Source organism: Pan paniscus, chromosome 1 (assembly GCF_029289425.2).
Source record: "Pan paniscus chromosome 1, NHGRI_mPanPan1-v2.0_pri, whole genome shotgun sequence".
Classification (NCBI taxonomy): Eukaryota; Metazoa; Chordata; class Mammalia; order Primates; family Hominidae; genus Pan; species Pan paniscus.
In genome coordinates, this window is record NC_073249.2 from 17362591 (window position 1) to 17390097 (window position 27507).

At 40.9% G+C, this 27507-nt stretch overlaps 1 protein-coding gene across 5 annotated transcripts in view; it reads right to left on the reverse strand.

Annotated features, from left to right (window-relative positions):
* Positions 1 to 27507, reverse strand: part of DISC1 (DISC1 scaffold protein) — a 414191-nt gene that overhangs the window by 201539 nt on the left and 185145 nt on the right. For all 5 annotated transcript variants that reach the window (XM_055102062.2, XM_055102196.2, XM_063596538.1 and 2 more), the window contains one exon: positions 20563 to 20751. In XM_055102062.2, coding sequence (XP_054958037.2) covers positions 20563 to 20751 — 189 coding nt within the window. The remainder of the gene's footprint in view (positions 1 to 20562; positions 20752 to 27507) is intronic.

Genomic DNA, 27507 nt, shown 5'->3' on the forward strand with positions numbered 1-27507 from the left:
CTCCTCTGTGAGGCTCTCCCTGGCTCCTCGAAGGCATCCTTGGTTGTCCTTATCTCTGCTGTCTTGACACCCATTGTTTATTGCTTCATTTCATACTTCAACACATCGTGCCCTATTTGCTGTGTACATGTGCCTCCTCCACCAGTGACTGCAAAGTTCTCGAGGTCAGGAATCACATCTTGTCACCCTTCCACTCCCCAGTGCCTATTACAGTAGCTGGCACCTGAGAGGCGCTCAACATGTGTTGTAGGAGTTGAGGAACAGCTAAGGCTTCTGAATGAGAGGCCAGGCGGTGACACAGGGGTCCACTGCCGCACAGGTGTTTTAAATATAAGCTGACAGTCCTACAAAATGCATCCATACAATGAGCAAAAATGTAGAAGCAAAAGAAGGGCCTTACACAAACTTACATGTAACTCTTGATACAGACTCTCAGATATCCATCCCTATCAATAACAAACAGAACATGAGGTATAATGCAAGATGACCACAGGGACATTCACCCAATGTTAACAGCTTTAGGCCAAAGGGCAAAAAACGAGAGTGGAAGAGAGAAGAAACGAGTCCTTTTCTATATTCTTGCTACAGTTGTTCTCCTTCCTATTTACATAAGCATGGAGGGGGTCTTTTCCTCCGCTTATGTGTCACAGGGCTATTAAAACTGTTTATTCCTCCCTTAGTCTATCACTCTCAATAAAGAGGATCATTTTTAATATTAAAAAATAGTAAATTCATTTGCCTGGAAAGTTCCTTGAGGAACATGGAGTCATCCTTTCCTCTGGAAAACCTGAACACAAACCATTCCAGATAGATGGGTGCTTAAGCAACCAGAACACAGTTCAAACACAAAGGCCAGGAAGAGGCAGCTCTCTGCAGTGTCTGCATCCCATGAATATATGTTAAATTCATAGATTAATTGTTTAAATTAAAGCATTTGAATAGTATGAAATATTAACAGTCAAATGCTTCACGGGCCACAGGTTCTTCTCCAGTATTCTCCCAAGTGAGAAACTTCAAAACTGTAGAGACCATGGCTGTGCACTAATGAATCCAGGACTTTTTATCTATCTTTCTTATCTATTGATAAATGTTTGCAAACTCTAAAGGCTTGAATACAGAAGTTTAGCCTGTCTTAGAGAAAAAACGCCTCTTAAAGAAAAAAAAAGGCATAAATGAAAGGGCATTCATACAAAGAAGTATATTAATATTTCAATTGCGGCAACCAGATTTGCCATTCCCAAACCAGATTAGGAACTATATTTTTCCAGCATCAGTTCCCATGACCCACATCCACAATGGCACGCTTCAGTTTCCCAGGAATTACCTGCTTTGGTTCTAATGTAGGTTTATCCCTCTACAAGTTCCATAAGAAAACATTACTTGTGCCACCTCCTCACCTCCTCCCTTTCATTTCACCTTCACCCCATCATTTCTTCAAGGTTCACATGTAGAGAGTTAAATACAATAACAGTTTCCATACTTTCATGCAGATAATAAGTTTTTCGAGTGAAGCAGAAAAAAAATATACAGATCAGAAATACACCAGTGTCTTAATGACAAATTTCTTTATTCAGTGCTTTGGGGACCTCATCATGTAATGCTTCATGGAAGAGGGTGACTTCATATAATTTAATCAATGAAAAGACAGAGGAGAATTTGCTTTAGAAACTTCTATGCCCATATATCATGTAAAGGCAAACAATAGGCTTGTTCCGTGTTTGGTAATTAGTTGTAAACAGCTACACTTTGGGATAAAAAATATCATGTCTCCCCTTGAATTTGCATACAAGTGCCTTAACACATTTCACGGTGACAGCCACGAGCTGGTTTATATACCTAATGGAGCCTGGCAAGACAGGATGACCTTTCTAATTGTCATTATGAGAAGCACAATTGCAAGTGACTTTGAAACATATGGTAAACTTCATTATGCTAAAATATAAAAGCTTCTACTTTGGGGCTCACGATTAATATTAATGTCAGACCTCCTGAGAAAAAAATGTACTCTAAATTTTATATTGTATAAAACCCTCTCAATACTAAAGAGAGCATTTATTTATAGTCTTCAGTCTTCTTCATAGATGCTATTAAATATTACACTAGATGTGGCAAAATAGAATGAATAATCCTGAAACATTAAGGGAAGGATAATGATTACCTTCCCAGCATCAGGTCAAGTGCCATGCAGGGTGGGAACAGAGAGACTGACTATAAATATGGGTCCAAGGAGGACAGAGGATGTGTATACAGGAGAGTCAGTGGGGCCCGACTCAGATCACACGGGGAGGGGCGGGGCTTAGCGCACTTTATCCAGAGCACGCAGACATCCTGGGAAGTTAAGGTGGTCAGAGGAGCTGTCCTGATTAGGCATGGAAGGAATGTAGGAAGTGAATGTGTGGATAGATAAGGGTAGGGGATAGTCCAAAGGTGGAGAGGAGAATGTGAAAGCCAATGGGAGCAGCCAAAAGCCGTGGGAAGACATGGTCGGGCTGGAGGGAGAATGACTCCCAACAGCTGCAACAGGTAGAAAGGTGCCTTCTTGAATCCGAAATCATAGAAATTTCTTATGATTTATGATTACACATCATCAATGGAAAAGGATCTTTGCTTAATATCAAATGCTGTATATCGTCTGTGCAGAGAAGGGCAGGGAACTATTGCAAACCCATTTTTCATGCCCCTGGTGACAGTTTCAAAGGTCATCCTACCTGGCATTCTTCCAGGACAGGGACGACCTTTCTCTACCATTTCTTTGAACCCCCTCCTTAAACTGCAGCTTCAAGGGCCACAGACACCATCAGGACACTATCCGTTCACCTATGAAATAACAGCACGCCTCTGGAAGGAAAAAAATAGTCCTGTAAGCAGGAGTTGTTCTTATAATGGATCAACTTAAGAAAATGGGAAATAATAAAGAAAAAAACAGCCAAAGACAGTGAAGTACAAAACATGAGATGCATCCTGAAGAAAAATAAGGTCTTGGGTAGGATACTGAGTACTTCTCTCAGTTTCTGTATTTTAACAGTGGAGAAAATGTAAAATAATAGCTTTCACAGATTTACTGAAGAAAGTGAAACTGGTTTATTAAGGTCTCAATTGTGGCAGTTCCCTGAATATCACATTTGTTTGAAAGGCCAGGTCCAATGCATATTAATACACAGAGTGGAAATAGAATGTTTTTACTCAGAAAGATCGGTCTATGTTGTTTAGTACATCATTTGCACCCTAATGCCTTAAGAAGTTTAAAATCCATTCTACACCGTTATCTCAACATGATATTATTTTTTATACTTTGTTCTTGGTCCATTATTAATCATGATGGGGGTTAATTTCACAAATACACACATACAAATAGGAAAAATGATTGATAACCATATTATATAAAGAGAAGAAAACCACTAGGTGCCTCCTTCAAAATAAAACCAATAGACAAAGGACATAGACAACACACTGTCAGGCCTCTGAGCCCAAGCTAAGCCATCATATCCCCTGTGACCTGCAAGCACACATCCAGATGGCCAGTTTCTGTCTTAACTGATGACATTCCACCACAAAAGAAGTGAAAATGGCCTGTTCCTGCCTTAACTGATGACATTATCTGGTGAAATTCCTTCTCCTGGCTCATTCTGGCTCAAAAGCTCCCCTACTGAGCACCTTGTGACCCCCACTCCTGCCCGCCAGAGAACCCCCCTTTGACTGTAATTTTCCTTTATCTACCCAAATCTTATAAAACAGCCCCACCCCTATCTCCCTTCGCTGACTCTCTTCTCGGACTCAGCCCGCTTGCACCCAGGTGAAATAAACAGCCTTGTTGCTCACGCAAAGCCTGTTTAGTGGTCTCTTCACACGGACGCGAGTGAAATTTGGTGCCGTGACTCGGATCGGGGGACCTCCCTTGGGAGATCAATCCCCTGTCCTCTTGCTCTTTGTTCTGTGAGAAAGATCCACCTATGACCTCTAGTCCTCAGACCAACCCGCCCAAGGAACATCTCACCAATTTTAAATCTGGTAAGCGGCCTCTTTTTACTCTCTTCTCCAACCTCTCTCACTATCCCTCAACCTCTTTTTCCTTTCAATCTTGGCGCCACACTTCAATCTCTCCCTTCTCTTAATTTCAGTTCCTTTCCTTTTCTGGTAGAGATGAAGGAGACGCGTTTTATCTGTGGACCCAAAACTCTGGCGCTGTTCACGGACTCGGGAAGACAGTCTTCGCTTGGTGTTTAATCACACGGGGACGCCTGCATGATTATTCACCCACGTTTCAGAGGTGTCTGACCACGCGGGGACGCCTGCCTTGGTCCTTCACCCTTAGTGGCAAGTACAGCTTTTCTAGGGGGCAAGAACCCCCCACCCCTTCTCTCCGTGTCTCTACTCTCTCTCTTCTCTGGGCTTGCCTCCTTCACTATGGGCAAGCTTCTGCCCTCCATTGCCCCCTTCTTCTCCCTTAGCCTGTGTTCTTAAAAACCTAAAACCTATTCAACTTACACCTGACCTAAAACCTAAATGTCTTATTTTCTTCTGCAATGCCGCTTGACCCCAATACAAACTCGACAGTGGTTCCAAATAGCCAGAAAACGGCACGTTCAATTTTTCCATCCTACAAGATCTAAATAATTCTTGTCATAAAATGGGCAAACGGTCTGAGATGCCTGACGTCCAGACATTCTTTTACACATCGGTCCCTCCCTAGTCTCTGTTCCCAGTACAACTCATCCCAAATCTTCCTTCTTTCCCTCCTGCCTGTCCCCTCAGTCTCAACCCCAAGCGTCGCTAAGTCTTTCTAATCTTCCTTTTCTACAGACCCATCTGACCTCTCCCCTCCTCACCAGGCCAAGCTAGGTCCAAATTCTTCCTCGGCCTCTGCTCCTCCACCCTATAGATCCTTTTATCACCTCCCCTCCTCACACCCGGTCTGGCTTACAGTTTCGTTCCGTGACTAGCCCTCCCCCACCTGCCCAGCAATTTCCTCTTAAAAAGGTGGCTGGAGCTAAAGGCATAGTCAAGGTGAATGCTCCTTTTTCTTTTTCCCAAATCAGATAGCATTTAGGCTCTTTTTCGGTGACTATAAAAACCCAGCCCAGTTCATGGCTCATTTGGCAGCAACCCTGAGACGCTTTACAGCCCTAGACCCTAAAAGGTCAAAAGGCCGTCTTATTCTCAATATATATTTTATTACCCAATCTGCTCCCGACATTAAATAAAACTCCAAAAATTAAATTCCAGCCCTCAAACCCCACAACAGGACTTAATTAACCGTGCCTTCAAGGTGTACAATAATAGAGTAGAGGCAGCCAAGTAGCAACATATTTCTGAGTTGCAATTCCTTGCCTCCACTGTGAGACAAACCCCAGCCACATCTCCAGCACACAAGAACTTCCAAATGCCTAAACCGCAGTGACCAGGAGATCCTCCAGGCCTGCCTCCCCCAGGAGCTTGCTACAAGTGCCAGAAATCTGGCCACCAGGCCAAGGAATGCCCGCAGCCCAGGATTCCTCCTAAGCCGCATCTCATCTGTGCGGGACTCCACTGAAAATCGGACTGTTCAACTCACCTGGCAGCCACTCCCAGAGCCCCTGGAACTCTGGCCCAAGGCTCTCTGACTGACTCCTTCCCAGATCTTCTCGGCTTAGCAGCTGAAGACTGACACTGCCAAATCGCCTTGGAAGCCCCCTAGACCATCATGGATGCCGAGATTTGGGTAACTCTCACAGTGGAGGGTAAGTCCTTCCCCTTCTTAATCAATACGGAGGCTACCCACTCCACATTACCTTCTTTTCAAGGGCCTGTTTCCCTTGCCTCCATAACTGTTGTAGGTATTGACAGCCAGGCTTCTAAACCTCTTAAAACTCCCCAACTCTGGTGCCAACTTTGACAATACTCTTTTAAGCACTCCTTTTTAATTATCCCCACCTGTCCAGTTCCCTTATTAGGCTGAGACACTTTAACTAAATTATCTGCTTCCCTGACTCTTCCTGGACTACAGCTGAATCTCATTGCCGCCCTTCTTCCCAATCCAAAGCCTCCTTTGTGTCCTCCTCTTGTATCCCCCCACTTTAACCCACAAGTATAAGATACCTCTACTCCCTCCTTGGTGACCGATCATGCACCCCTTACCATCTCATTAAAACCTAATCACCCTTACCCTGCTCAATGCCAATATCCCATCCCACAGCACGCTTTAAAAGGATTAAAGCCTGTTATCACTCACCTGTTACAGCATGGCCTTTTAAAGCCTATAAACTCTCCTTATAATTCCCCCATTTTACCTGTCCTAGAACCAGACAAGCCTTACAGGTTAGTTCAGGATCTGCGCCTTATCAATGAAATTGTTTTGCCTATCCACCCCGTGGTGCCAAACCCATATACTCTCCTATCCTCAATACCTCCCTCCACAGCCCATTATTCTGTTCTGGATCTCAAACATGCTTTCTTTACTATCCCTTTGCACCCTTCATCCCAGCTTCTCTTCGCCTTCACTTAGACTGACCCTGACACCCATCAGGCTCAGCAGATTACCTGGGCTGTACTGCCACAAGGCTTCACAGACAGCCCCCATTACTTCAATCAAGCCCAAATTTCATCCTCATCTGTTACCTATCTCGGCATAATTCTCATAAAAACACACATGCTCTCCCGGCTGATCATGTCTGACTAATCTCCCAAACCTCAATCCCTTACAAAACAACAACTCCTTTCCTTCCTAGGCATGGATAGTGAGGTCAGAATTCTTACACAAGAGCCAGGACCGCACCCTGTAGCCTTTCTGTCCAAACAACTTGACCTTACTGTTTTAGCCCAGCCCTCATGTCTGTGTGCAGTGGCTACCACTGCTTTAATACTTTCAGAGGCCCTCAAAATCACAAACTATGCTCAACTCACTCTCTACAGTTCTCATAACTTCCAAAATCTATTTTCTTCCTCACACCTGAGGCATATACTTTCTGCTCCCCCAGCTCCTTCAGCTGTACTCACTCTTTGTTGAGTGTCCCACAATTACCACTGTTCCTGGCATGGACTTCAATCTGGCCTCCCACATTATTCTGGATACCACACCTGACCCTCATGACTGTATCTCTCTGATCCACCTAACATTCACCCCATTTCCCCATATTTCCTTCTTTCCTGTTCCTCACCCTGATCACATTTGGTTTATTGATGGCAGTTCCACCAGGCCTAATCGCCACTCACCAGCAAAGGCAGGCTATGCTATAGTAGCTTCCACATCTATCATCAAGGCTACCACTCTGCCCCCGCTCCACTACCTCTCAGAAAGCCGAACTAGTTGCCTTAACTCAAGCCCTCACTCTTGCAAAAGGACGACACGTCAATATTTATACTGACTCTAAATATGCCTTCCATATCATACACCACCATGCTGTTATATGCGCTGAAAGAGGTTTCCTCACTACGCAAGGGTCCTCCATCATTAATGCCTCTTTAATAAAAACTCTGCTCAAGGCTGCTTCACTTCCAAAGGAAGCTGGATTCATTCACTGCAAAGGCCATCAAAAGGCGTCAGATCCCATTGCTCTAGGCAACGCTTATGCTGATAAGGTGGCTAGACAAGCAGCTAGCTCTCCAACTTCTGTCCCTCACGGCCAGTTTTTCTCCTTCACATCGGTCACTCCCACCTACTCCCCCGCTGAAACTTCCACCTATCAGTCTCTTCCCACACAAGGCAAATGGTTCTTAGACCAAGGAAAATATCTCCTTGCAGCCTCACAGTCCCATTCTATTCTCTCGTCATTTCATAACCTCTTCCACATAGGTTACAAGCCGCTAGCCCGTCTCTTAGAACCTCTCATTTCCTTTCCATCCTGGAAATCTATCCTCAAGGAAATCACTTCTCAGTGTTCCATCTGCTATTCTACTACCCCTTGGGGATTGTTCAGGCCTCCTCCCTTCCCTACACATCAAGCTCGGGGATTTGCCCCTGCCCAGGACTGGCAAATTGACTTTACTCACATGCCCCAAGTCAGAAAATTAAAATACCTCTTAGCCTGGGTAGCCATTTCACTGGATGGGTAGAGGCCTTTCCTACAGGGTCTGAGAAGGCCACAGCAGTCATTTCTTCCCTTCTGTCAGACATAATTCCTCAGTTTAGCCTTCCCACCTCAATACAGTCTGATAACAGACGAGCCTTTATTAGTCGAATCAGCCAAGCAGGTTTTCAGGCTCTTAGTATTCAGTGAAACCTTTATATCCCTTATGGTCCTCCGTCTTCAGGAAAGGTAGAACAGACTAATGGTCTTTTAAAAACACACCTCACCAAGCTCAGCCACCAACTTAAAAAAGACTGGACAATACTTTTACCTCTTTCCCTTCTCAGAATTTAGGCCTGTTCTCGGAATGCTACAGGGTACAGCCCATTTGAGCTCCTGTATGGACGCTCCTTTTTATTAGGCCCCAGTCTCATTCCAGACACCAGACCAACTTGGACTGTGCCCCAAAAAACTTGTCATCCCTACTATCTTCTGTCTAGTCATACTCCTATTCACTGTTCTCAACTACTCATACATGCCCTGCTCTTGTTTACGCTGCCGGTTTACACTGTTTTTCCAAGCCATCACAGCTGATATCTCCTGGTGCTATCCCCAAACTGCCGCTCTTAACTCTTGAAGTAAATAAATAATCTTTGCCGGCAGGACTATGCTGAACCTCCTTAGGCACTCTCTAATTAGATGTCCTGGGTCCTCCCAATTCTTAGACCTTTAATACCTATTTTTCTCCTTCTCTTATTCCGTTTAGTTTTTCAGTTCATCCAAAACCTTATCCAGGCCATCACCAATAATTCTAAATGACAAATGTTTCTTCTAACGGTCCCACAATATCACCCCTTACCACAAAATCTTCCTTCAGCTTAATCTCTCCCACTCTAGGTTCCCACGCCACCCCTAATCCCGCTCGAAGCAGCCCTGAGAAACATCGCCCATTATCTCTCCATACCACCCCCAAAACTTTTCACCATCCCAACACTTTACTACTATTTCGTTTTATTTTTCTTATTAATATAAGAAGACAGGAATGTCAGGCCTCTGAGCCCAAGCTAAGCTATCATAGCCCCTGTGACCTGCACGTACACATCCAGATGGCCGGTTCCTGCCTTAACTGATGACATTCCACCACAAAAGAAGTGAAAATGGCCTGTTCCTGCCTTAACTGATGACATTATCTGGTGAAATTCCTTCTCCTGGCTCATCCTGGCTCAAAAGCTCCCCCACTGAGCACCTTGTGACCCCCCCACTCCTGCCCGCCAGAGAACAACCCCCCTTTGACTGTAATTTTCCTTTACCTACCCAAATCTTATAAAACAGCCCCACCCCTATCTCCCTTCACTGACTCTCTTTTCAGACTCAGCCTGCCTGCACCCAGGTGAAATAAACAGCCTTGTTGCTCACACAAAGCCTGTTTGGTGGTCTCTTCACACGGACGTGAGTGAAACACACAATGAAAAAAAGTAGGCCCGGCATGGTGGCTCACTCTGTAATCCCACCACTTTTGGAAGCCAAGGCAGGTGGATCACTTGAGCCCAGGAGTTCGAGACCACTCTAGGCAACATGGCATAATCCTGTCTCTACCAAGCCAGGCCATGGTGGCACATGCCTGTACTTCCAGCTACTCAGAAGACTGAGATGGGAGGATTGCTTGAGCCCAGGAGGTGGAGGTTGCAGTGAGCCGAGATAATGCCACTGCACTCCAGCCTAGGTGACAGAGTGAGACCCTGTCTCAAAAAAAACTTATAAAGGCACAAAAAAACAAGTTGAATGTATTAGTCAAAGATATGCAAAAACAAGGCATGAATTAAATACCACTCTGTTATTATACTAATAATCTTTTAAAAAATAATGCTTATTATTAGAAAGGATGGATTGGTAGTATCAATTAAATTGCTATAACCTGCAAATCAATCTGCAGTATGTATGAAGCCATAAAAATGACTGCATTCTTTGGGTCATTAATCCCAATCTTGGCACTTTATCTTCAGAAACAAATTCATGAAATAATCATTAAACACCTCAGAATAAGGAGGTAGTTAAGTAAGTCACAGTATATTGATTCTTGGACTGTTATGTACATAAAAAATAATAAATTGGAATATTACAATGCAACCAGGGACACAGAAGTGTATAATGAAGAGTATGGCTCTGAAGTGAGACAGATGAGTCTCATTCCAGTTCTTTACTTCCCATATACAGAAACTTGAGCCACTCTGTTGATTCACTGAGCCTCAGTTTCACACATTGGTAGATTGGGAATAATAAATTTGTCTCAAACTACAGTTATGAGGATTAATTGGTGCCATGCTCTCACTATTGTCCTATAAGGTTAAGGACAGCCAGAGGATGTAAAATTGCATCCTCTTTCTCAGTACAAGTGTGTAAAAAGCTTTCCTGTGCTGCAAGCACAGAAGAGAATGCCAAAAATGCAACCAGGGGCTCTGTTATAGAAGTTGTATGATAAACATGTTTCATTCATTTCAAAAATTTTATTTTATGCTAAAGGTATTTTTTGAAATAAATTAAAATTTTATCCTAGAGTAACTGCAGACATTTCATCAGCTTTGACTTCAGAGAATTTCTCTATAATCTTTAGGGGAGAATTACTTCACTTCCAAAGGCTGACAGATTTGCAGGATTCCAGACCACTGGGGAATGTCAGTGTTTGGTGACCTTCTTAGGGCAGACATGAAGTTGGTATCCAGCCACTACTGTTACTCAGTCTCTGAAAACAATGGAGTTGGGTGAAGGGTATACAGACACTTGCCAAATTCCAATGTATATGTCTCACCCAACATAATTGGTACATATAAAGCAAAGTAGAATGCTGGATCCAATTCAGAGTTAAAAAGAAGCCCAAGATTTCAGTCACCCTGTCCAAACCAGATAGACCATGCAATCGTAATATAATTGTATTTGGTTCTTTCTTGGGGAAGGAAAATATCAGATTTGGGGAGACTGGAAGTATAAAGCAGTCATAGTAAACATAGGAAAAGAGAGATATTCATAATGGGTTAATACACCAAAAATTAAACATCATTTTGGCAAATAAAATTTGGTTATAATTAAACCAAAAAGCAAAGTGTGTCATCAGTTGTTAATGAGTTATTAAGACTCCAGAAAGCATAATGTCAAAAGAAAAATAAAACAACATTCTATGACTATGCAGGCTTGTGGAATATGAGCATGCCTGCCTCATAAATTTTTGATGATGCCAAGTCAGTAAATCCTTAAGCAATTCTTGATGGTTTCTGTACTGGCCATAAATATTAAATTGCAGTGCATTCACTCAGGGTTGTCCACCCCTACAGTGATCTAGCCCTCCCCAGTTACAGAAAAGCCTCAATGGAAAGTGGATTAGACACAGTGGCCATCCCCAAGTCCAAAACATAACAGGACTAAGGGCCCAGGGCAGCAAACACTAGCTCCTCAAAGCAGTCAGGGCAGGAAAACATTCATCAGCATGCTCGTTCTCCTTTATAAGAGCTCAGAGAATCTGAAAAATCAAATTAGCAACAAGTGATGATCTCTCCAGTAAATACCATCTCTCTTGGGTTGTTAACATATGGCAGCTTCAAAGAAAAAGTACACAGCTAAAATGGCAGGAATGTGTACAGGAAGCCATAACTCATGATAATGCCAAGAAGGAAAACAAAATATTTCTTACCAAATTAATCATTGAAAAAACTGTGACCATATAAAAGAGTCATATTTAGCCAAGTAAAATTAAATTCTGCAAAACCTCACAAAATCAAATTTGGTTTATAAAGAATCAACCTTCATTCCTGAAAATCCTAAATTATATAATAGTTTAAATTTTTTTTTATTTATGCTGGGCGCAGTGGCTCATGCCTGTAATCCCAGCCCTTTAGGGGGCCGAGGCAGGCGGATCACGAGGTCAGGAGTTCAAGACCAGCCTGGCCAGGATGGTGAAACCCCGTCTCTACTAAAAATACAAAAATTAGCCAGGCATGGTGGCGGGCGCCTGTAATCCCAGCTATTCGGGAGGCTGAGGCAGAGAATTGCCTGAACCCGGGAGGTGGAGGTTGCAGTGAGCCAAGATCACGCCACCGCACTCCAGCCTTGGCAATAGAGTGAGACTCTATCTCAAAAAAAAAAAAAAGTTGTTTTATTTAACCAAAGTTCAAAACTCACTCAAAAGAAGCCTAGGAAGATTGACATCACATGTTGCAAATTGAATTCCTTGTAATCTAAAGGATGACAAATTAGTAAATTCTTAAAAGCAAACAGGGCTTCTAATTACTTCTTTACCAGGAACTGAATAATGTATCAATCTAATAACCAATGCATTTACTTATAGGAATACAAAGGAAAACATTGCCATTTCAGCATTTTAGAACAGGAAGCAGAACTAGCAACAGTTCTTTGAAAATATACAAAAAACTGGTTTGAAGTCAACGAATATGTATCCAATTAAATTGCTATAGTTCAACTTCTCTCTGATTTATGGTAGTATGCCAAGTTTCTCCTAGTCACCCTTCGAAAATAAAGAATTGAGGTTTTAATACAAAAGATATGAGTTTCATAGGGTGATAACCTATAGAACCTCCTACTACTGAGTTAAATTATCCATCTGCTATAGCAACATGGCAGATAGTGGATCGTCATCTCAGGCACAAAATATAGGGAGGGTGCTTGAAAACTTCAAAAATGAAAAAAAAATACCCGTCTTTTCAGGATGTTCAACATCATCAATAGATGACTTTTTTTTGTAGACTTTTGTTTTGTAATTATGAATCTATGAGTGTGGTATTTAGGTAGGGTGATGAGGTTGCGGGATGGATAGAGAGACTGACATTAGGAATCAAATTCATAAAGAACATAAAGCAACGTCAAAGGTAAAATGGCAGGTAAGAGGGATTCAGATGGTGGCCTTGCCCCCTGAAGGCTCTGTGGCAGGATCCTTCCTAAACCTCAGCTTCTTCGTCGGTAAAACAGAGATTCCAGTGGAGCCGGTACCACAGTGGTCCAGAGGATGAGATGACTAAAGTATGTCAAGTCTTAGCACAGTGCTTAGTTCTCAAGTGCTTGAGAAACAAAAAGAAAGGGATAAGTCTTTGTTACTAAAAAGAGGGTGACTTCGTAAGAGGGATCATTCCTTTTCTTCAAAGAAAACATTAAATCCACAATAGCTGTAGCTCATCTGTGCATACAGAAATCTGTGCCCAAGAAATACATACTGAATATACACAGTAAAGAGCAATGGAGGAAGAAATCTGCAAAGAACTTATATTTAAACCTCTAAGGATCTATATGAAAGATAATGTGAATAATAGAATTTGGTTTTATTAATTCCAGGAAAGTTCTAATGATCATGACAACATATTTTCAAATCATAGGGATGATACTAAAACATAAAGCATTAGGCTGAAGTTATGCAGTTAACTGAGGGTGGTACCACTCCTACCTGGGGGCATTGAAAAATGGGGGTGGGAAGAAGAGTTGGATGCAGGCAATGACCAGGGATGTGAAATGTTCTGCAATACATGGTAGGGTCCCCATGCAAAAAATAATCCCCTCACCCAAATCATGGCAAATAGGCTCTTCTTTAAGATCATGAAGTTACACTTACCATCACTCTTAGCTTAATCTTCAGGACATTATATGAGCGTGTGTGAGTACATGTGTCTACCAACATTATCAAAGCCCAGAGTGCATATGAAATGTACAAAGAGACTCTAATACGCACTCATTAGTAAGAATAATCTACAAAGCAGAAAATCTGGCAGATATTTAAGAGACACATGTACCCACCCTATTACATAGAGTCAAGTTTCTGCTCTAAATGAATCAGCATGTTAAAAAAAAACTGCCTGTTGCAATTTGGTATGAAATATAATTGAAAACATCATTGTATTTCCACCCAGGGGGTAAGTGACTTACGTATTTTAAGGGAGTATAGAAACAAGTAGAGAGACAAGTGAAAAAAGATGTAACAATAGTAGGGACTTTTAAAAATATATATGGATAAAAGTGGGAAAAGGAGATCAAAAGTAGCTGAGAGCAAGAAAATAAACGAACAAAGTATAAATTGAATTGTGGAAATTCACATACAAGGGGCTAGAGTTAAAAGGGACCTCAGTAGCCACAGGGACTATCTAATTCATCTCTGGACCATGAGGGCCTGCCACAGCGCCTAGCATATTGTAAGTACTCAATAAATGCTTGTGGAAAGGATGGATGGATGGATAGAAATGCAACTTCAAGATCTGGTTCTACAGTATTACATATGAAGCAATTGAGACTCAGATAAAATTCAGTGAGTTGCTGAAGACTATTCATTCATTGAGCCTCACATTCTGATGCTATATACATCAGGTGCTATGCAGATGATTAGGGAAGGGCAGGACTGAGATTAAACTGACGCCCCCTACATCCTAATCCAGGCTTTTTCCACTGTATGGCGATGCCTCCCAAAAGAATTATCACAGCGACTTAATAAAGGAGGGAGAAAGTTAGTTGCAAATTTCAAGCTTAGAAATTCACAGGCAAAAATGGCTGAAGGGAAATAATCACACTAATAGTGATGCAAGGATGTAACTGGAAAGGAAAAAATGGAGAGAAATTAAAAACACAAACAGATTTAATCAGGGTCCTGATAAAGTGATAATGTAATCAATAAGGCAAATCAAAGATAAATGATTAGAGATTTAAAACCTCAGCCTATCAGAAAAACCTGAGGGAAAAGATTTTGAATTTTTTTTATTTCTTCCAAAAGATCCTATTTGACATATTTTTTTAATCTAAATGACCGAAGATTTTGAATTTGGAAAGGCAGACACATATCTATTTCCCATATAAACATCTACATTTCTTGCCACATAGCACCGCAACACTCATCTGGTTCCAAAGCAGACGGCTTGGCCCTCTGTTATCAAGAGCACTACCACGGTTCTGGCCCGGAGAGCTAAGTTTTCTTATACATAGGTCGTAGCCAAAGCTCAGAGGAAAGAAGTGACATTTGGTGAGTGTACAGGATATGTTCTCCAGCCACTTTTTAGGTGCTAAGTTACATCTTGAAATAATGTCAGAAATTGGAAGATGCCGTGTTTAAACTTCACTAGCCCAAGCCCTAATTCACCTCGACAGTTTAATATCTTAATGTTTCTTAAAATTTGAGAAATCTTAGAATGACCCCTTTAAAAATCTGCTGAAAAACTGGATCTTTTTGTGGGAAAAACTATACATACCTACATATCTAAAATGTGTATGTGGTTTCAGTCTCTCCTGTGCACAGTCCCTCCTGCTTTGAAGGGATCCCCAACATGTTTTTTTCCTAGAGGTAGTTGGTCACAACCATCGGATAACATGCTTATCACCTGGGTGATAAAATATTCTGGACACCAAACCCCGATGACATGCAATTTACCTATATAAAGAACCTGCACATGTATCCCTGAACCTAAAATAAAAAGTTGTAAAAAATAATAATACAAGTAAAAGAGCTTTCTGCATGTGTTATAAATCTGTTCAGGAGGACTTTCCACTATGCTTTCAAGAGAAGTGTCTTGAAGAATTTAGCATCACTCTGAATTCCCAAAAAACTGTGCTTTTCAAGGTGCTTTTGAGGAAGAAGGATGATGCTTCAACTGTCTTCTTTGCTGTGACTTCTAGGAAGTTCATTATCACATCATATTCTCAACCAAATAATTAACACTTGACATTGGCATTTTCTTCTGTCTTTGTTTTTAAATTTTATTGTTGTTTGCTAATTTTATTGTTTTTATCTTTGTTGTTGTATTGTCTCGGCTCTCCATTTCCTCCCTCTCCCTGCCAATAAAAGAGACCCATAGATTTTATTCTTTTGTTATACTTTTTATCAATGTTTCTTCTACATATATCTGACATATATGGAAAAAAGAATTACTGCCTATATATGCAGAACTTGTAACTCACAGGATTTCTAAACTAAAAGACTTTTCTTAATAGGTGTGAAGTGAAATTCTGCAAGTAGCTGCATCTGGGAACTTCAGAGTTAAACCGATACCTCAGTATAATCTGTCACTGCTATAGTTTCTTTTCTTTGACCTCCAAACCTTATGTTGAAATTTGACCCCCAATGTTGAAGGTGGAGCCTAATGGGAGGTGTCTGGGTGTGGGGGCAGATCCCTCATGAATAGCTTGGTCATCAATGAGTGAGTTCTCACTCTATTAGTTTCTGGGAGAGCTGGTTGTTAAAAAGAGTGTGTCATGTCCCTTCTCTCTCTTTTTGCTTCCTCTCTCACCAGTGATCTGCCTACGCAGCTCCCCTTCATCTTCTGCCATGAGTGGAAGCAGCCTGAGGCCCTCACCAGAAGCAGATGTTGGCACTATGCTTCTTAGACAGCCTGCAAAACTGTGAGCCAAAGAATTCCCTTTTCTTTATAAATGACCCAGCCTCAGGTATTCCTCTATAGCAACGCAGATGGACTAAGACACTCATGCTTCCTTTCATTAGCTATTTCAAGCTCAAAAATTGTGAGACTGTGCCAAGAATTAGGGCAGGATCTTGTCATTGCGAACTTACAACTTTTCTATCTAAAGCAAAAGGTCCTAATCCCAAACCGTAATTGGAAAGGTGCCTCTACTCCAACCTCATTGCCCTTCAACTGCCCCTTCTCTGCCTCCCATTCCCCTCTTACTCACCGAAAGACAAATGAGTTTAGGCTGGGCACAGTTAGCCATCGTTCTCAGAAAAACAAAACCTTGCTGCTTGGTATTCTCACTTAGAATCCCTTCACTTAGCTTATGGATCACCCTACACAGATTCCTGACAGCTCACTGGGCCAGGGAACCAGCCAGATTTTTGAGCTACATCTGCAGTATCTTTTCTACTCAGGCAGCTGGCATAAGGTGGGAAAATTCATTAACATGCTAATGATGTCCTATTTAAAATTCTAGTCCTGATTATTCTGTGATTAAATCTCTCCCCTTGACGTCGGTTTCCTTTATAGCTGAGTTACAGTGCGAAATCAACAATATTAATAAAGTACAATACAGATTACCAATTTATACACAAGGGATGGTGAAAAACTGCTGCGTAAATCTGAGGGCTGTCCTTTTATCTTGAAAAGCAGTTGTAGGCCGGGCGCGGTGGCTCACGCTTGTAATTCCAGCACTTTGGGAGGCCTAAGCAGGTGGATCACCTGAGGTCAGGAGTTTGAGACCAGCCTGGCCAACATGGTGAAACCCCGTCACTACTAAAAAAATATAAAAATTAGCTGGCCTATAATCCCAGCTACCTGGGAGGCTGAGGCAGGAGAATCACTTGAACCTGGGAGACGGAGGTTGCAGTGAGCAGAGATCGCACCATTACACTCCAGCCTGGGTGACAAGAGCAAAACTCTGTCTCAAAAAAAAAAAAAAAAAGCTGATGTAGCAAACTGTAAAAGTTGCTGATTTTTTTCATTCCACCCTTCTTTAAATAAACACACACATTGGAATCCACAATAATTAAATGTTTATAGTTAATTTCCATAAATATTCAAGGCTTGGAAGATAGATTTAGCTTTTCCTTCTATTTCACTGCACTTAACATTGCTCCGAATTCAAATGTGTTATCCTGAAGTCTCAAGAACAGCTGACAGGAGTTAAAGCACACTTCTTTATCATCTCTTTATAGAGATTGTGTCTTGGCAACAAAAGCCAATGGATTCGGTGATGAGGTCTGTCTCCCTTTGCCCTTGAGTACCTTGGCATATTTCAGTTCCTTTTCTATCACCGTATTGTTCTATTACTGACACTCCAAACTGAATATCCAACTCAGACAACTCAAGCACCCTCCAAGAAAGACAAACTTATCACTACCCTCATGAATTTGGAAAATGAATAAAGAAGCAGAAGATTCAAGGTCCAGATCTGCAATCTAAAATGCAGGAAGAGAGGACTCATTCATGTGTCATTTTAACATCTGGCCCCAGTAAATGAACAAATATTGATGGTATAGTATATTTACTATTTTAAAAGACATCATGCTGGACACCAAAGCAGTACAGTGAAACCTAAGAACAATGTTCTGACCTCGGTGGACTCACAATCTAGCCAGAGACACAAGATACAATGATATTTTAAGTGATGCATGCAGCAAATTCATCTCAGGTGCATCATTAGAGATACACTTCACATCATTAAAAGGTCTCTGTACGAGAGACACTGCTAATTGTTCCCTAAGACTGCAAATCTCCCCTTTTGCTATGGAAACAGAATTCATCACTTTAGTGCGGCGCATTGCTGCCCAGGGTAAGGACAGCTCCCAGCCCCTCTTGCAAGTAGCTGTTACCATAAAACAAGGTTAAGGTCACAGGGATGTGGCCGTAGCAGAGATGTGTGCAGATTTCTAAAAGCGTACTTAAAGGGGATAGATGAGCTCTCTTCCTTCTTTGTTTTTTTTCTGACTGGACTTGGACATGCATGTGGCTGGGTCAGCCAGGTTGGACTGAATGGCACATGTTGTGGGGCAGAGAAGAACAAGATAGAAGAGTCTGGGTTCCTGACAAGCAGGGTGGCTTGATCATCCATGAGTTGCCTTTTTCCCCTGAACGCTGCATTCCACAACTATTGTTGGAAATCAAAATCTTTTTTTAAGAATACTACATATTGCTCATTTCTTAAATGGTTTCATTCTCTAAGGCTAAAAAGAGTCATGGTACATGCATGCATATGTGTATGTGCATAAGTACACTCTCCTTTGTACTTTCTCTACATTTAAACTTGAACACAGAGCTCCCTCTGAATTTTTAACCCTCAAAACACAAAAAAAGCTGAATATGGACTTTGCCCCAGTTTTATCACATTTTAATAAATAAAAGCTTCAATGTATTCAGGAATTCATTATTTATTTGTTTCCCACACTCTCAACCCTAGATTATTAATTTGGTTCACCTAAAGCCAACTCACCTCAAATTGGTTAAAAAAAATTAAGCACGTGTAAATCAATGTATAGGGAAAGGGTGGCTGATCCAGCAAAATCCAAGTGTAAAAACATAAAGAGAGGCTTCACAACAGTAATGAGCCATCTGCAATTTAGAATCATCCATGGTAACAATCTCTCATTCCATTTGTTTATGTTTTATTCATCATTGTGAAAATACTTAGTGAAGTGACAATGATGAGACTCAAAAATACTGCATGGTTCTTTTTTTAAAAAGAGATATTAATGGCTTTCAGGGGCTCAACTATTCAAATGAAAATATTGCTGGACCAAATTTGCTCAAATTTGTTCACTTCCTCTTCATTCTTGGATATAATATATTCTTCATTTTATGACAAAAAACTATGTGGTGAAAACATGAGAAATTCCGTAGTTTCCATCGTTTATACATTTAAAAAATCAATAGCAGAAACCTATTTCAAATGTACAATCCTCATTCCTATCATGACAGAGTAAACCAGGCTGCGGTGTCTTGGGTGAGCATGTTGTCATTCCCTAGTACTACAGTTATTTAGCCTCAAACGTACTGTCTCTAGTTACATATATGGCAAAAACAAGGCTTGACCTTTAAGAATGAAAAGAAAAAAAGATAAGTACTGAGCTGTTAAGCCAACTTAAGGGTATTCATTACAAAGAAGACAGAATAACTACTGAACATACTCTTTGATTCTAATATCTCTATGAAGAAACCTCTCTCTACACAAATTGATAGACATTTTAAAAGAAAATTTATTCATCCCAAATTGATGCACTTAACTTCAGCTAGCTGATTTTATATTTCTCAATCTAGCTTATAAATACTACTCTTCATTTACTTCAATTTACGGAATATTTACAAAAGCCCTATTTCAAATCTGGTTCCTATCAGCCCCGTTTTTTCTTATTTCTTCTTAAATAAGCATACTTTGTAAAATATAGCCATTTATTCATATATATATTTCTTTCATTTGTTTTAGTAAATGACATTTATTTAGGAACCATTTTTTAAGAAATCAGTTTTTACCATCTCAATTTGCACTGAACCAGCGTCTTCTGAGACCATCCCTCTGGGTGCAAATCTCAGAGTAAGCTCAGTTACTCTTAACAACTGGAAAAGGAAAGAACACAGGAACACTTGAACTCCTCTGACAAGCAGACACTTTGGCTAAGGCGGCATTCACATCTTCTACATCATCCTTCCTGGGGAAAGAAGCTCTCAGAAAAGTCCACACATAGAAGAGCCACTTTATGGTCTTCCCTCAATTTTCTCAGATCAGCCTGATTTAGTCTGTGATTGTGCAGACAAGGAGACGGAGCCAAGGGACAAAAGGAAGATAATTGTCACACAAAGAAAATGCTCAAGACCTTGCCAAGAGAGAGACTGCTCTAAATAATAACAAGGCTATTAGCAAACACAGGTTGAGACGGGGAACAGAAAAAGAAAAGATGTCACATGTGAATATGAAAACAAAAGCTGACAAGTAATTCCATTCAGTTTGCCAAGGCACCTGCCAAAAATGTCCCCAAGGAAAAGGGCCATGTGCTCCATGACGCTCTTCACAGTGACGTTCACATAAGGCACAGAACATTCTGCCTGGCCACAAAACACAACAAATATCATCAATATCTTGCCGGGAACAGTTGTGCACTACCTACCATAGGCAGTCTCCTGGTGCTCCACTTCTCTTCTCAGTCTGTCGTAATCTTCTTTAACACTTCCCAGCTTTTTGACATTCCTGGAACTCAACACCAACAGCTTGCTGAGGAGTCCCTCCAGCCCTTCTCTCTCTGATGTTAATGATCTAATCTCCTCGGTGAGGTCTTTAGCCGTCCAGAAATGGTTTCCTACAGCACGTTGTGGGAGAGAAGGAGGGAAAACAAGCTTTACAGCATCCACACACATGGAAGATCTAGCAGCAGCTAATGTACATTCACAGCATGGGCAAAGAAACTGCACTTTGAGATTATGTACAATTTCCTTAGCAGTCCTCTGGGGAAAGAACCTGGAAAAATATTGCTCTCCTTAAACTGGAAAAATCACCGTCTTTTTTATCACCTTATTCTTGTTATGTCCATTTTAGGAGTTCCATTGGTGAAGCCATCTCCCATAAAGTATGATGACCCAAAAATGTCCCAGTGGAATCCAGAGAAACCACAATGTGTCACTCCATTCCAATAATATACAAATGTCAAAGAGATGACATGTTATAGCAGTGTGGAAGGGGACTGGGCCATATAATCAGAGTTGACCTAAATTAAATTCCTCCCCTGTTACTCAAATTGTGTGACCTGGAGCAAGAAAATTAGCACATCTGGGGCAAATTTCTTATAAAATATAATTGCAATAACACCTGACTCATAGGCAGTTACAAGAATAAACAAGAAATTCTGTAAAGCACTGAGAAAAATATATGATAAATTAAATGTAGCAAGATTGCAGGATACAAGGTCAATGTACAAAAATCAATCTTATGTCTAAATAACAAAAAACTAGAAGATGATTTTTTTAAAAATACAATTTACAAAATATTTTAAATCTCATAATACTGAGGGATACCTTCTTTAAATATGTGCAAGAGCTCTACAGTGAAAACTATTTTTCAAAAACTGCTGAGACAAATTAAAGACAAATAATTTAAAAGATACACTGTATACATACACTGGAAGTTCAATATTGGTAAGATTTCAATTTTCCCCACATTGATTCATTGATTTAATATCATTCCAATCAAAATGTTATGAGGTTCTTTTGTAGAAATTTATGTGCTTATTCTAAAACGTCTAAGAGTGAGCTGGGCGTGGTGGCTCACACGTGTAATCCCAGCATTTTGGGAGGCCGAGGTGGTGGGTCCCTTGAGGTCAGGTGTTCAAGACCAGCCTGGCCAACATGGCGAAACCCTATCTCTACTAAAAATATAAAAATTAGTCTGGCACAGTGGTAAGCACCTGTAATCCCAGCTACTCAAGAGGCTGAGGCAGGAGAATCACTTAAACCCAGGAGGTGTAGGTTGCAGCGAGCTGAGATCCTGCCACTGCACTCCAGCTTGAGCAACAGAGTGAGACTTCATATCTAAACAAATAAATAAAATCTAGAAGAATGAGCCCATGAGTTTGAGGCTGTAGTGCACTATGATTGCACTTTTGAACAGGCACTACACTCTTGTCTGGGCAACATAGCAAGGCCCCACCTCAAAGAAGGAGAGGGAGAAAGAAGAAGGAGGAGGAGGAGGAGGAGAAAGAGGGAGGGAGGGAAGGAGGGAGAAGACGAAGAAGAATGAAGAAGAATAGGAAGAAAGAAGAAGAAGGAAGAGGAGGAGGAGGATGACCAAAGCAATCCTTAAAAAGTGAGTCTTGGTTTCAAGACTAATGCTGAAGCCACTATAAATCAAGGTAATATGGCATTGAATATACATAGACAAACAGATCGATGGAATAGAATAAACAGTCCAGGAGTGGATTTACACATATACAGCCAACCAAAGTGCCAAAGCAAGTCAATGAGGAAAAGAAAGTATTTTCAATAAATGGTGCTGGAACAACTAGCTATCTACATGGAAAAAATATTAACCTTGATTCATACCTCAAACCACACAAAAATTTAATTAAAGGTGGATCACAGGCCGACATGTAAAAGTTAAAACTATAAAGCTTCTACAAAAAAAATAAATGAATATTTGATTGACTTTGGAGTAGGCAAGAACTTCAGATAAGATACAGAAAACACTATTTTAAAAAGGATAAATGGGCTTTATCAAAATTAAAAACTTCTCCTAATCAAAAGACACAACTAAAAAATGAGACGACAAGTCACAGACTTGGAGAAAATCATTGCATTATGTTTAACTGACAAGGAATTGAATACTACAACTTGACAATTAAAACACAAATGGTGCCATTGAAAAATGGTCAAATGACTTAACAGGCATTTTACAAAGTAGATGCACAAATGGCTAATAAGCATATGAAAAAACATTTGACATCATTAATCATTAAGAAAAGAAAAATTAAAACCATAAATATTCCACTACAAGCCCACTCAAATGTTTCAAATTAACTCAACTAAAAATGTCAACATTCACAAGGGTATGGAGCAACTGGAACTCTCATGCATGTAAAATGGTCCCTTCAAGAAAAGTTCTGCCAGTTTCTCATAAAGTTCAATGTATATCTACCCTTTAATCCAACAATTCTACTTCCAGGCATTTACACAAAAGAAATGAAAACATGTCATCAAAAATATTTGCACTCAAATAAATGGTCACAGTGTCTTATGCCTGAGAGCCAGCCCCATACTGGAAGCAACCTAAATGTCCATCAGCAGGAAGATGCAAAAATAATACTATAGCTATGCAATGAAAGACTACTCAGCAATAAAAAGAAACAAACTCGTCACACATGCAGCAACATGTATGTGTCTTTTTCTTTCTTTCTTTCTTTCTTTTTTTGAGACAGAGTTTTGTTCTTGTTGCCCAGGCTGGAGTGCAGTGGTGCGATCTCAGCTCACTGCAACCTCCGCCTTCCAGTTTCAAACTATTCTCCTGCCTCAGCCTCCCAAGTAGCTAGGATTACAAGTGCCCACCACCACGCCCAGTTAATTTTTGTATTTTTTATTAGAGCCGGGGTTTCACCATGTTGGCCAGGCTGTTCTCAAACTCCTGACCTCGTGATCCACCCACCTCAGCCTTCCAAAGTGCTGGGATTACAGGCGTGAGCCACCGCGCCCAGCCAACATGTACGTGTCTTTAGAAAAGATGCAAAAGAGTAGTGCCACATGATTCCATTAAGTTCTAGAACAGCCAAAATTAATCCACGGTAGAAGATATCAGAACAGAGGAGGGACGATGATGACTGGGACAAGACAGAGTGTTGTTTCTTGAGTGATGAAACTGTTCTATCTCTTGGTAGGGCTGTTCATAACACAGGTGTCAAAATTCAAGAACTGTAAACACTTAAGACCTGTGCATTCCACTGAATATAAACCATACCTCAATTAAAAAGAGGAAAAATTAAGAAATTTTTAAGCATGAACACTGAACAATAAATAAATATATAACATTAATGAGTGTCCCATAAATTAGTTAGTGTTAATTAGAAAACCCCACTGTGTTTTCTCAGAATTTATAGTAACCATAATCACAATAATAGCTACAAACTTTCTCACCTTTAAATGTCATCACAACTTTAGGAAACAGGTTATATCTTATATTATTATTATTATTATTTTACATTTTAACATCTCTGAAACAGGGATGTGCCCTACAATCACCATCAGCCAGGAAGTAGTCAGGATGCAGTGGTTATAACTGGATTGTTTTCCCTGGCCTGGCTGACCATCTGCAACCCCCTGGTGTTTCAATGTACAAACTATTTTAGGACCATCTGCGTACTGGCTGTTGCCTGAAAATCTTGTGTTGATGTGGATTTGTAAGACTGGGAAAGCACCAGCATTCAAAACTTGAAGAAAGGTGTTAGCAGTTTGGCAGACAATCCTACAGAAAACACTTTATTCTTGGGGGATAAAAAGTTGCCTCCCAACAACTTCAATGGTTCACAGGATGATGACGTGTGGGGAAACACAAACCTCGACAACATTGAGTCCAAATGTGTTTCGGAAGACTCAGAATGAAGAAGAAGATGCCAAGGAAAACCTTAACCAATTTATTTTCCTTTTTAATGAGTGATATGTGATTTTTCAAAAGCCTAAACACATCTAAAAGAGCTATATCAGTTAAGTATAAGATAAAAATTCTAAACCATAGAAAGCACTGTTACTGCTTAATTGACAGCAATTTTTCTTTCTTTGCAATGTATAAAATAATGGGTGCTTTTTATGTTCACTGAAATTCATATTGTTGTCTCCTTTTACAGCTGGGAAAGTGGAAATCTGGAGAACTAAAATATCTTGCTGAAGATCACAATGCAGTAAAGCATAGGGCAAGTTTCCAACTGGAACATCACCCCAGAACACTTCCTTTTAAACATAAATTATGTTGCTAACTTTTTTATTGTTACTTAGCAGGCAGATTTCAAACTGATACAAATGTTGAAAATGATACAAAATGTTTTCCCACCTTAAAGGCATTCTGAAACCTAGCACATAACATCTGTCACTGAAGTCCATAGTTTCCAATGCCATGATTGGATAAAGACCCTATTGAGACTCATGTGTTTGTCTCTCACTGTTTTAAGCAACATGACAAGCACAAAAGAGAACAAGTACTGCTCCTGCTCTCCAGGAAGTTACCATAAAATAAAGGGGATAAGGTGCCTTCCAAAGAAAAAGCAAATACTAGGAGAGGTCAGAGGAGAAGAGAGATTATTCCAGAAGGAGAGACTGAGGCAGATTTCAGGAGGGAAGAATATAAGAGTCCCAAAAGAAGAAACAGGAACCCAGGTTAGAGAGCAATGGGCAAGGGGTAGGAGGTGAGACTAAACTCACAAGGAAGTTGCTTCAAAACAATAGTGCCCCAAATGCCAAGCTGATGGGTTGGACCCATTTAGGAAAAACCCACAAAGTCTACAGGAGAGCAGATTGCACTTCCATGAACTTCAAGCTGTAAACAGTAACCTCAAATAAAACTTTTCCCGGATCGGTAATTTCCATCCTGAACAACGGCCAAGTCAAGGAAGCTGAGGATCGAGCCCCCTACCGCATGCCACAAAGAACCTCAAGGGACCCCACGCTCTGGGGAGCTCGCAGGAGGACCAGCACAGAGGTGTGACTGCGCTGGGGCAGGGTGGCCACATGTACAATGTTGTACCTTCCAATGTTCCTCCTTAGGCTGTGCTTATGAAGTCCCAACATGTGTTCTGGGCTGTGTTTTCAACCAAGAGAGTTAATAAAAAGTGGGATGGGCACCAACTATGCCTCCAGAGACATCAGGCAGAATATGCCACAGCATGCCATGTCCTCCTGCAAACAGTCAGAAAGAAAAGATCTCTAAAAGCAAATTGGAAGAGACTATATATACAGAGCGAGTGCCGGTACAAAAGTTTTGCTGCAAATACACCCTCTAATCCCTTGCAACCCATTGCAAGGCTCGAGAGACCAGTGCCCTTGGTAAAACATAGGAGAGATCATTAATTAAAGCCTAGGCCCTTTCTTTGATCCTGAGGAATAAGGCTTGGGAAAATGCACAGCGATAAAAGTGAACATTTTAAAAGAGCAGAATGAGTGTGAATTCCCAAAGAGACCATTCATATCAAAACCCAAGCCATGAGAAAATGCTACAATGCCCTTGATTAATACTTTATAGGCATTTTGACCTCAGATCTAATCCCATGAGGCTTAGACCAAGACCTTGCTTGATGCAGACCTCTCTGACTGCTGAAATTGGTCAGGAGCTCAGTGATGAAAATTTGGAAAGTCAATGCTGATACCTGAAGAAAGTCCCATCAGAGATCTGTGACCTGAATCTTCATAACTTTCACAGGCCCTTTCTAAATGCCAAGGAGGATGTGTGTGGAGAAGAATATGCCACCTATGGCATCCCAATATACCTGTGCCCGCCTGCTCTTCAACAAGGGAATGAAACCTGGGTATTCTCATAGGTTTTTTAAAGCACTTGTCAACATATTTTATTCCGCAAATAACACAATTTAAAATTCAGCTAGAATTTGCCATTTTCTGTCAGGGTTGTGCATTTCTTCCAGTCACCATGACTTCCTGAGATAGCCAAAACACAAAATTTAAATTGTGTTTAAATTAAATAAACACAATTTATGCTGAAGCTGACTTTACCCACTCTGTTCCAACATTACTTATCCTCAGCATCTCTGAATTCAAATATCAGCCAGGTGTGGTGGCTCATACCTGTAAGCCCAGCACTTTGGCAAGCCAAGATGGGAAGGTTGCTTGAGGAGTTGGAGACCAGCCTGGGCAACATAGCAAGACCCCCATCTCTACAAAAAAATTAAAAAATTAGCCAGGCATGGTGGTAGGCACCTTTAGTCCTAGCTACTTGGGAGGCTGAGGTGAGAAGATCACTTGAGCCCAGGAGCTTGAGGTGGCAGTGAGTCATGATCATACCACTGCACTCTAGCCTGAGCAACAGAGCAAGACCCCATCCCTTCAAAAAAAAACCTGCCCTCTGTACTTCATAGCACCTGGGGCATTTTGAACAGTTCTTCCTTCACCTGAGGTCATTATTTGAGAATCCAATTTTAGAGACTACAATGCTCTCATTACTTGGATTGTATCATTTAATAATCTTCCCAACAATCCAGGAAGGGGAGTCTCTTAATGATTGTCCTTGATTTCCAGTTAAAAAATCTAGACCCAGAGGTAACCTTGTGAAGGTCACAGAGTTTCAGAGTTCTAAGATGCCATGCGAGATTGCTGAACTTGAACTTGTTTCTTCTGATCTCATGTCAATAAGTGACTTAGTCAATACCTGGGTAGAAATCATCACTAAAGTGAGAGAGCACATGGTGAGGGGGATGAATCCTGTGCCCACATGGTCCCTTTCACCTGCCCAATCCTCAGGCCTCTCACCTGGGGTACCCCTCACACACATGGCACTTTCCTGAACTCATGGACATTTCAGTTTGTAACGATCCTCCTAAGATTATCTACTTTCACCTATCCACATTTGAACTATA